General features: G+C 37.1%; 1 protein-coding gene across 1 annotated transcript; it reads right to left on the bottom strand.

Annotated features, from left to right (window-relative positions):
• LOC149876009 (uncharacterized) lies at positions 1-2,442 on the bottom strand. The gene is made up of 2 exons (XM_090075889.1): positions 328-2,442; positions 1-101 (listed from the first exon to the last, which is right to left on the bottom strand). Exons 1-2 carry the CDS (start codon positions 2,096-2,098, stop codon positions 1-3), a joined length of 1,872 nt encoding a protein of 623 aa, XP_089932015.1. The 5' UTR covers positions 2,099-2,442.
• Positions 2,443-11,965: the final 9,523 nt, after the last annotated feature.

The raw sequence follows: 11,965 nt of genomic DNA, 5'->3' as shown, positions 1-11,965 counted from the left end.
TTATATATGTTTGTATAAATTAGGTTTTACATTACCGATGAGTTCTTGAGTGAAAGATGGCATTTCCAACTTGATTTTTTTTCTTCTTGGATCTTTTACTTCTAAAACATAATCAGTTTTAGTATCATTCACTTGTATAAACATTTAAGCAATCACAGAATTAGTCCTGCAACAAATACATACACACTTCTGTGTTGTTTTTTTGGTTTGTTTTGTTTTTTTTACAGCTTTAACAATAAAAATAGGGCAAGGAGTTGATTTGGGCATTTTCATTTTTTGAAAGCGTGTTGAGATTTGCATAAAAATCAAAAATCAAAAAGAATTTACCTCTGGATGTAGAGGCAAGACTTTGGCTAAATAGGCTACCAACAGATTGAACAGCATAAGGTGAGAGCTGCTTTGCAAGAACAGTACCAGCCTGTTGGACTGGAACAGCTGAAACTGGATCAGATGAAAGAAACAAACTGGGTTTGGCCAATGTTTGCTGAAAAGCAACAAGGCTAGGAGTCAGAGGAACAGAAAAGACCTCTTTTGAAGGACAGAAAGCGACTTGCTGAGAAGGAGAAGCAGAAACAGGTTTGGCAACCACTTGCTCACTAAAGTAAACTGGAGAAAGATTTGCATGGTGTTCAATAAAATCCGGTTCATCAGGAAATAATGTTAATGCAAGAGGAGAACAAGCTGTGCCAACAGGAACAGCTAGAGTCTGATCTACATCCATACAAACAGTTTGTTCATTAGGAACTAGTTGTGCAAGAGCAGGGGATAGTTCAAGAACTGGACCAGCGATTGTTTGTTCAGATGGAACAGACGAAACAGGAGTTGAGGTAGGTTCACACAAGAAATCTACAGCATGGTCGTTGCTATCCTCTAAAGGAACATTGTTTTCTACAGCTGGAGCAAACGGAACCACTGTGGTACAGCTGAAAGTAGCAGCACATTCTTCAGAGTCAGAACCGGAGTCTAAATCTTCCTCAAAGATGTCCTCAACCTCATGAAAACCGTACTCCTCTGCATTAGTTTGGAGCCAGTCCATCACATCCTTCTCCTTCTTTGGTGGTCTCTCAGACTTTTCAACAGTCAAAGACTCTATGACTCCGAAGGACTGTCCGATGCCCAGGGCAAAGCGCAACTCCTCTGCAGCGTTCCACTGGGACACATAAAAGCTATCCATTGTGTTCCTGCTGTGCTTCATGTAGAGTGTAGCAAACCGCTCGCGATCTTCTTTGCTGTTGTTGGCAAAGTAAGTGGCTATCGAACCGCGAATGCAAGTGGGAGTAAGACGCTTCATGGGAATGTTTACTTGGCTTTTTCTGAAGCAGGACGTCAGGCAAGAGGAGATAGCAGAGGAACCCATCTGGTAAACAGGCACTCTAGTTGCACCGAGTGTCACACATTCGTCTTTGTTGGGTCTCATCGATGGAAAAAGGGGCCTGTAGCAGTCGCTCAACTCCAAAACAGTCTTGGTGTCTGCAGCCATGTAGTGAGAGTCGTTGACAAGAAGGTCTCTGTATCTCAGCAAATAAATATCGATCAACACTTTCAAGTCGTTCGGCACTAGAATGTTTTTGGCTCCGTACTTGTATGCTGTTTTGTAGCGCTCTTGCACAATGCAATATCCACACTCACTCTTCTCAGCAGCCATGTAGTCTCTAATGTTTAAAAGAGCAATGTTAGATTTTCTTAAACTGTTAATTACAGTGACAGAGAGCAGAAGATGGTTTCGTAGAGACACAGCATTGTCTCTAGTCGGTGTAAGAGACGGCTTTCTAATCGATTCCACTAACTCTCTTACGTATGCAGACTTGCCATATTCGGTCAGCAAACTGACATTGATGATGTTGATGCATTTTTTGCTTTTCACAAGGCTCCTCCTCAAAGAACGAAAGGGCCTCAGCACTTTTTGTAACTCCTCCACCTTGCAGCGCAAACGTCGGATGGCCTCATGAGAAAGTCCGAAATAGACATTCCTGGCTTCACTGAAACGAAACAGGAGACAAAGGTAGACGAGGCGGTTGTACAACGTGTGACAAGACATGGCTTTTGTTTGGTCAAGTTCACTCAGCTTGGAATTGAGCTGAATGTTTTTAAAGTGCATGGAAAAGTATCTATCCTCCAAAACGTTGGAATTGGTGAGAGCGTTCGGGTGCAGCGTCAGCGTGCTGTCACAACATGTCAATATTTCAACAACTGCATTTTTGTAGATCTTTGCTTGTGACAAAGTGTTGTTGTTGGCTACCACAAGCCACTTTTCAAAATCTCTGAAGAGCTCATCTGCTGACTGGTAATAAAAGTGAAAAGCATCTTTGTCCAGCTGAAACAAGAGTCTCTTATCTTCTGTCAAGACGGAGGAGTTGGAAACCAAGTGCTTTAAGGAATTAAAATCAGAGTCTAGGACAGATTCGGTGTTCAGCTCTTTGTTTTCTACAGAGGTGCAGTGGTTTGCAGAAGGAGCCTCGGATGAGGGCAAGCTTAAAAGAGGATCAGAGGAAAGAACCGGAGAAGAAAAAGAGGAGGAAGGCCCAGGAGCAGAGGATGCAGAGCCTGATGCAGACGCTTGTTCAGCTACTGGCTTAATACCAAAGAAGGCAGGTCGAATAAATTGAGGGACATAGAGCTTCTCGTTGTCGTATCGCTTTGCCTCTGCAATCTTTTGTTTGATCGTCTTGGAATCGTAGAAATGAGTCTCTTTCAAGTGTATGTCCAGTCGGTCGTAATACTTCCAACATTGCAAACAGGGGTAAGGTTTTGGACAGCCGGACTTGCGTTCGAGACGAGCATGCTGAAACTTCCTGACCATTGCAGAGTAAAAGATGGAAGCTTCATCCAAAGTCCAAGAATGATCTTTTTTAGTCAAGTGTCTTTTAATGCTTGTGGACGAATGTTTGCACAAAGGCATCGGACAGCTAACAGCGTACCTCTTCTTGGTACCATAGAAAGGTACAACCCTGTTTACGGAGCCACACGCTGCAACTAATGCGGCCCTGACTTTGTTTTTGAGCTTTAAGTCTCTCTGTTCTTGTGACTGCCTTCTTTTCTTTTTTTTCGCTTTAGAGTTCGGAGAAGGGGCAACAACAGTGTTGTTTTCTTGTGAAGAAGACATGTTCAGGTGTTTGTTTGCAACGGTTTATGCTAAAAAAAAAGAAAACAGTTAGTGAGAGTGTTTTTCTTCTGCCTGCATCCAATCCTGGAATGTTTACAACTGCAGGGAAGAGCTGTGTTTTTTCGAATCCTCTGCAAAAGAGAAAAAAGAAAGAAAAGAGAGCAACAAGAAGAAACAAAGTTTCCACTAGCAAATGAAAAAGAATGAGAGCAACTAGCATTACATGCATGGTGGCAGCAGTGATTGCTATTATGAGAAGGAGAATGAGAAAAAAAAAAAAAAAAAAGAAACAAATAAATAAAGAGATGGAGTTTGAGAGGATCTCGCAACCATATGACTCAAAGAAAGAAACTGTGTTGAAAAAAGGCAAGAGAGGGCAAATAGAACTTGCTAACAAGGACAAATGACAGACATAACTACAACAGTAACAACTCTCATTGCAAGCATAATAACAACAACAGCATCAGCATCACTGACTCAGAGAGTGTTGACAAAACAAAACAGATTAAAAAAACAAGCAATGTGGCTGAACCGTAACAACAATCATTGCATGTATAACAACAACAACAACAACAACAACAACAGCAACAGCATCACTGACTCAGAGGGTATTGATAAAAAAAAACAAACAAAACAAAAACAAAACAAAAAAAACAAATAAAAAAACAAAACAGGCAAATTGGGTGAACAGTAACAACTCTCATTGCAAGCATAATAACAACAACAGCATCAGCATCAGCATCACTGACTCAGAGAGTGTTGACAAAATAAAATAGATAATAAACAAGCAAAGTGGGTGAACAGTAACAACTCTCACTGCAAGCATAATAACAACAACAGCATCAGCATCAGCATCACTGACTCAGAGAGTGTTGATAAAATAAAACAGACTATAAACAAACAAAGTGGGTGAACAGTAACAGCTCTCATTGAAAGCATAATAACAACAACAGCATCAGCAACAGCATCACTAACTCAGAGGATATATAAAAAAACAAACAAACAAACAAACAAAAAAAAAAAAAACAAGCAAAGTGGCTGAACAGTAACAGCTATCATTGCAAGTAAAATAACAACAACAGCATCAGCAACATCATCACTGACTCAGAGAGTGGTGATAAAATAAAACAGATTAAAAAACAAGCAAAGTGGCTAAACAGTAACAACTATAACTACAAGTAAAATAACAAAAGCAGCAACAGCATCACTAACTCGCAGGGTGTTGATAAAAAAACAACAACAAACAAATAAAGCAAGCAAAGTGGGTGAACATTAACACTCATTGCAACTATAATAACACCAACAGCAACAGCATCAGTGACTCAAAGGGTGTTGATAAACAAAAACAAAAGCACAAACAAAACAAGCAAAGTGGGTGAACATTAACAACACTTATTGCAAGCATAATAACAACAACACCATCAGCATCACTGACTCAGAGAGTGTTGATAAAATAAAATAATTTATAAACAAGCCAAGTTGGTGAACATTAACAAACACTCATTGCAGCTATAATAAGAATAAGAACAACAGCAACAGCAACACCATCACTGACTCAGAGAGTGTTGATAAAATAAAATAGATTATAAACATGCCAAGTTGGTGAACATTAACAAACACTCATTGCAACTATAACAACGACTACAGCAACAGCATCACTTACTCAGAGAGTGTTGAGAAAAAAAAACAAACAAAAAAAAAAAACAAACAAAACAGAAAACAAAAATACAAGCCAAGTGGGGGAACATTAACAAACACTCATTGCAACTATAACAACAACAACAGCAACAGCATCACTTACTCAGAGAGTGTTTATAAATAAAACAAAAAACAAAAACAAAAAACAAAAATACAAGCCAAGTGGGTGATTACTAACAGCGCTAACAGCAGCAATAACAGTGTCCTTAGAAACAACAAACAAGTACAACAGCAACAACTGCTTTTACAGAGTATAACAATAACAACAACATGGCTGACACAAGTGTCAATGGCACTAACAACAACAAAAGGGTTGGAATAAAAACCTGTAGGCAAAAGGAGAGCTGCATTCAGACAAGATCGATTACAAAGAGGCTCTTCTTTAAGACAGAGGAGAAACTGCTTTTGAGGGACAGAGGGACTTTTGTTGTTGCTGTTGTGCAGAAACCAACAAACTTTTATTGAACCGAATATAACCGAACATAACCGAAAGTCTTGTTTGCTTCTGTTTTGTGCCATCAAGAAGGGAAAACAAAACATCACGAAACAAACGAAGCAAACGAAACAAACAAACAAACAAACGAACGAAACAAACAAAAAAAAAAAATTAAATAAATTAACAAACAAACAAACAAGCAAACAAACAAAAACAAATAAGAAAAACAGAAAACGCAGTACCGAAACCTCGCCATTTTTTATCCTTCCTCAAGCTTTCTTTGGGCGCCAAAGACCGAGAAAGCTGCGCAAGCGTGACGTTTAGGGGGGTGGGGGGGTGGGGGTACTTAAGGCCAGCAGACCGACCAATGGCAAGCTTAGGAGAGACCCACGTGAATGCTACATTTTCTTTCTATGCTAGCTGGATCCGCTCAAAGTCTGGAATTTCCAGCATTCACGTGTCATCACTCCAGCCACCAGATTGGCCCACACTTTGCACACTTTCAAGACTAGAAACTCACTTGTGCTCAATTTGAGCAAAAAAAAAAAAAAACTAAGTCTCGCATGGCGACAACTTTTCGAAAAGCAAACAAAGCAACGACCTTCCTTTCGAATCCCTTGCATTTCAAACGAAGGCAAACGAAGAAAAAACAAAAACAAATACACAAAAACAAAACCGAAAAGGGAGAGAGAGAGAGCAAGTCGACTCATTTCTTTCGACTGCCTTAAACGAGAAGTCTAAAACGTTTAAAAGTTGAAAACTAAGTTTTTTAAATGAACTGCACCGAAAAAACTTTACGACAGTTTAGCTGGTTAAAAACGCAGAGGAATATATTTTATAAAATTTAAGCGTTCTAAAGATGTCCATTTGTGTTTTTGTCTTTTTTTATTTTGGTTTGTTTCTGGTTTGTTTCTTTTTTTAAATTCTAGCGATCGAGCATATTTGAACGGTTTCATCAACCTGTTGGCGCACGTGCTCTAGAGCTAGAACTTTGATTGCTTTTGTTGTTGAGAATTGAGAATGTCCGAGCAGGTTTTTTTATCGATTTCATCGCTTGTGGCGAGGCAAAATCAAAACGCTTTTTGGACGAAAGAAAAGAGATTAAAAGGAAAAAAGAGAAGAAAACAAAACAAAAAAAACAAAAAACAAAAAAATAGGTTATGTGTCATAAACATTTATTTTCTTTTTTCATCGCTTGTGGCGAGGCAAAATCAAAACGCTTTTTGGACGAAAGAAAAGAGATTAAAAGGAAAAAAGAGAAGAAAACAAAACAAAAAAAACAAAAAACAAAAAAATAGGTTATGTGTCATAAACATTTATTTTCTCACGCGATGACGTCTAGTTTTGTTACAGTAATTAAATCATGGTATCAAGTTTGTAATTTCTATCTTATTTTTAGTTACGGATAATTGCCAATTATGTCACGTTTAGTATACACAACGCTGTTTTCTTAATAGCAATATGATACAAACAAGTTATAAAAAAAAAAGCGTTCGCTCGATCTTCCTTAGTCAGTTGAACAAAAAGAAATTTTCACAACATATTATTGATTTGGTTGTCCTAGCAAGCTGTTTTAGCAAACGGCTAGAGGTTGCAACTGTTGTTCATTGAAAACGAAAAATCTAGCGTCAGCAAGAAATTTTTGAATACATAATGTACACAAAAGTGGCACTAACAAATAAAAATGTAAAAAAACTGTTTACCTTGATGCCAGACTCGCAGAGATGTTGTCGCTCGTAGCTATCGACTGCGAACAGCTTTGTTGTTTTTCGAAGTGCCTCTTCATTCTACTTATAGCCGAAGTTTTGGCTTCGAAAAAAAATACGAACGTCGTTAAGCTCAACGAGCTGCTTTAATTGTTGTTCGTGCGAAAACGAAATGCTTAAAACGGATAAAAGTGTTGGCGTAATTACACTTTTCGACCGCGATGCAGTTTGTCAACTCTAGCGTACTTTTTTGGCTCGTGGAGCAAAAGCCTCATGATAATAGCAAAGGCTTAAAATGTCTTAACATGTCAGCAAAGGCTTAATATGCTTAATAAACTGTGGTTAAGCTTTTGCGGTGCAGTTCATTTACAACTTAATTTGCAACTTGCTGGCACAAGCAAACGTTTATGACTTCTCGTTTAAGACAGTTGAGCGAAATCAGTCGACTCACTCATTCTCCCTTTTCTGTTTTGTTTTTGTTTTGTTTTTTTGTTTTTGTTTTTGTTTTTTGTTTGTTTTTTTTTCTTTGTTTGTCTTTTGTTTAAAATGTAAAAAACTCGAAAGGAAAGTTGTTGCTTTGTTTGCTTATTGAAAGTTTTCGCCAGTTGCAAGACTTAGTTTTGTTTTTGTTTACTTATTAAAATATCGAGGAAAATATTTGAGGACATCGCATTCTAATGGTGCCTTTATAACAACATCTAACGATTTAACGTTTAATGTTGTGCTCAAAAAAAAAATTCTTTTTATATCTCTCAATGGTCTCCAAAGATAAAACTGCCGACCAATCGCAACGATTAAACAGCCAACCAATGGCAGCTCAATGGTCTCCAAACAAGAGACTGCCGACCAATGGCAGCTCAGTGGTTTGAGAAGTGAGATCATTCGATTTCCTTTTATTATCTCCAGTTTGAACTAGTGCTTGGCTTGTGGTGCAGAAACTAAAACTTCCCGTTTTTGTATTTTGTTTTGAATTTCTTTGCTTTGAGCTTTTTAATCGATCGATAGCTTTAGGAGAAAAGAAGAAACCCCTCTGACGAAGTCTTGGCTTTTTTAAAAACGCTCAAATTTTGGCATACAAATCTCATACGAAACGCTACTTTGATGTCAAGCTTTCGTTACTCCCTACTCCCTTCTAGCGGAGGGCGGCAAAAAGGTGTTGCATCCTAGAGCTAAAAGTGAGGAGGGAAGCAAGTTTTTTTTTCGTTTTGTTTGCTTTTTTATGTTTTTTGTTTTTTTGAGGGGGGAGAGTTAGAGGGTAAGGGGGTTAGGATTAGAGGGGGTTGGGGTTACGGTTTGGAAACCTGGGGACGAGGATATCAAGCAGGAGTTTGGTGTTAAGGTTAAAGGGCCCACGAGGGGCGTCCTTCAATTGTAAAATGCCTTTAGACGCACGTGTCTAGTCGTCTTGTTGCATCGACCTAGAGGAGTTTTCTGATAGATCTTGCGCTTTGGGCTCAGTTAATCGGTCTGTATCCATTGTAAACACGGTGTCTGCCGTTAGAAAATCGTTAACCAGGCGTTCGTGAGCTTTAACAACCATCCCTTTGAGTTTAAAACGAACGTTTCTTCAAAAGCCACTCGAGATGGAGGTACTCACGGAGGTTTGTTACGGTAACAACCCTGTGGTTTGCCATCTTCTTTCTTTCCGCAGCGTCGCAAACGCATCGGCCGGTCTCTTAGGTGACGAAAAAACGTCTGATCTCTCGACTGGAATGCTTAACGTACTAAGATTAGTAGAGTTAGTACTAAGAGTTGCATCTGGCCGCCGTAATTTTCTTCGATGATGTCTTGAAAATTTCGTGACGTCGTTTTCAAACCTCTAGGGTCGATTTTAACCTTCGACCTTAAAGTCGATTTTAGCCTTCGGTGTGGCTCTGTACAACTTTTGCGGTGAAAAAGCTTGTGCGGAGTCTACAGTTGTATTTAGCCGACAGACGCTGGCAACGCAGAAACAGAATGACTCTTGGGCGGCGCAAACCGAGCGTTCAGCAAATTTCTAGCATTTTACGTCAAAGCGGACAATCTGCACGACAAATAAAGCTAACTTTCTCGTTGCAACAGTTAGTCACTGGACGTTGGACGAGTGTGTACAGCTGTTTTGCGTCGAAAGCCGACCGGTGGTCGGATGCGACTCTTCTTTTCATTCGAAAATCAGAACCTGGCCATCAGTCGTGTATCACCATCGAATGCTTAATGTAGTGATTTCTCGAAACGACAAAAGCTTGTAAAACAAACAGCTTCGCTGTACCGTTGCCTAATATGTTAACGGATGGCCAGGAACAACTTTGGTCTGTAATGAATGAGTTCGTTTTTCCATTCGAGGCACTAATTACTGCAGTTTTAAAAGTCACCTAAAGTATAAGCTCATCTCTCCATTCAAGAAAAACAAGCATCAGAGTTTCGGAAAGTTTGCATGCACGACACCACCATCGATGATACTTAAACAAACAGAAAATGAATTGCAAAACAGAACCACTGAATTGCAAAACATAACAACGGACAGCTTGTAAAAAGCATGGTGATGAGCTTCTTCAATCCAATCAAGGAACCAAGCATCACAGTTTCGGCAATGGTGCATGTGCAAATCAGCAAACTGTGATACTTAATCAAACAACTTCACTGTTTTGCTTAGTTTAAGAATGGATGGCTAAGAACAACCTCGTTAGTGAGTATGAAGTCATCTCTTCATTCAAGGAATTAATAATCAGAGTTTTTAGAAGTCTCTTACGTGCGATACTACTATCAACGGTACTTAATCAAACAGCCTCTCAGAATGGCCTAGTTTGAGAACGGAAGGCTAGGAACAACCTTAGTAGTGGGTCATCAGTTGAACTTTTCATTCAAGGAATTAAGCATCTAAAATCTGAAAAATAAAAAGAAGAGCTCTTTGTTGGAAGTTCTTATTTTTATTTTTCCTCAACTTCTATTTCTTTTCTTTTTTTCTTTTTTTTTTTTTAATGATAGTTTTTCTTTTTTTTTATCTATTTTGTTCGTTTAAATTAATACAACAGGCGTTTTAGGTCGTTTCTGTAACATTATTTAACACTTTAAATTGTAATAAATATTTGAACAGAAGAAAATCCTTTTCGTAACGTTAAAATGTCATAAGAACATTTCATCTTTACCAAATACGCTTGTAAAAATAGTTTCACTTTTAAAGTTTGTTGTATATGTCTTTTAATTTAGTGAATCGCAATTTGGATTTTCTTAGGCGCACATCTACTTTAGTTGCTTTTTCTTAAAGAAAGGTCACCAGAGTTTTCTTACACAGCCCCTGCAGCATAATCTTTAACAAAATACTCTTTTGAAAAGTTTTACATTGAAATAAACAAAAGCCATTTGCGTAGTAAGTAGAGATAAATTAGAGAATAAAAAGTGCATAAACGCCTCGCTACTTTGATGAAGAAGAAACGGATGACTAGATGCAACTTTTTAATTTCGTGTGCTATCTCTTTCGATTAAGGTACTTTTTGAATATTTTTTCAAAGAAATGTTAGCGTAGTTTTCCTTTTTTAAATTTAAATCATGTTTAAAGGTAGTTTTTGAATGTTTTTTCAAAGAAATGTTAGCGTAGTTTTCCTTTTTTAAATTTAAATCATGTTTAAAGGTAGCTTTTGAATGTTTTTTCAAAGAAATGTTAGCGTAGTTTTCATCTATTAAATCTAAATTCATGTTTAAAGGTAGTTTTCGAATATTTTTTCAAAGAAATGTTAGCGTAGTTTTCCTCTTTTAGATCTAGCTTATGTTTAAGGTAGTTTTTGAGTATTTTTTCAAAGAAAAGTTAGCGTAGTTTTCCTCTTTTAGATCTAGCTTATGTTTAAGGTAGTTTTTAAATATTTTTTTAAAGAAAAGTTGGCATAGTTTTCCTCTTTTGGATATTGCTTATGTTTAAGGTAGTTTTTAAATACTTTTTTAAAGAATAGTTAGCGTAGTTTTCCTCTTTTTGATCTAGCTTATAATTCAGGTAGTTTTTGAATATTTTTTCAAATAAAAATTAGCAAAGTATAGTTTATTTAGCATGACATCACAAAATACTAAACTCAAAAAGGCAAGATAAAGTATAAGATAAACGTAAAATAAGATATAGATGAAACTAATGTTAGGCTGCATAAAATCAAAAACTGCATTGCCTATCATAAACACAAATGTCTAGTGAGAGCTTTTAAAGTTCGTTCTTTTCGTCTTTTAATTTGGTGAATCGCGATTTGAATTTTCTAAGGCGCACATGTCTTTCAGTTGCTTTTTTCTTAAGGCAAGGTCGCCAGAGTTTTTTTACGCAGCTCCTGCAGCATAATCTTTAACAAAATACTATTTTGTATATCATTACATAGAAATAAACAAAAACCATATGCGTAAACAGAGATAAATTAGAACGCAAAAGTGCATAAAAAGCCTCGCTACTTTGCTATAGAAGAAGTGGATGACTAGATACAACTTTGTAAATTCGTGTACTATCTCAATGGATTAAGGTATTTTTCGAAAGTTTTTTAAAAGCATAAATAGCGTAGTCTTCCTCTTTTAAATCAAGCTTATGTCTATGGCAGTTTTTGAATAGATTTTCAAAGAAAGGTTAGCGTAGTTTTCCACTTTTAAGTTTAGCTTATGTAGCTTGACAAAACAACACACAAAAAGACAAGATAAAATATCAGATAAACGTAAAATAAAATATAAATGAAACTAAAGTTAGGCTGCATAAAAAACAAACAACTTCATAATCTACTAGACATGTTTAAGTTGAATTAAGTAAAGTCCTTTGCGCAAATTTGGGTAAATAAGAGAGTAAAAATCCATAAAAAGCCTCGATACTTTGCTGAAGAAGAAGATGACTATATGCAACTTTTTAAAATCGTGAGCTATCTATATCGATTTAGGTCCTTTTTGAATAGTTTTTCAAAGAAAGGTTAGCGTAGTTTTCCTCTTTAAAGTTTAACTTATGTAGCTTGACATCACAGAACACAAAAAGATGAAATAAAATATAAGACAAACGTAAAATGAAAAATAGATGTAGCTGAAGTTAGGCTG

This window comes from Hydra viridissima, unplaced genomic scaffold, assembly GCF_058129835.1.
Source record: "Hydra viridissima isolate aposymbiotic clone 2 unplaced genomic scaffold, HvirCarnegie_v1 scaffold_64, whole genome shotgun sequence".
In the NCBI taxonomy this organism is placed as follows: Eukaryota; Metazoa; Cnidaria; class Hydrozoa; order Anthoathecata; family Hydridae; genus Hydra; species Hydra viridissima.
This window is presented reverse-complemented; position numbering and strand designations above follow the sequence as displayed.

Bases quoted from the DNA above. Each gene is read 5' to 3' on its own strand.
- LOC149876009 (XM_090075889.1), bottom strand. From the start codon at position 2,098: ATGCACTTTAAAAACATTCAGCTCAATTCCAAGCTGAGTGAACTTGAC. The intron at 102-327 runs GTAAATTCTTTT...ATTATGTTTTAG, and splicing joins TCTTGCCTCTACATCCAGAG to AAGTAAAAGATCCAAGAAGA.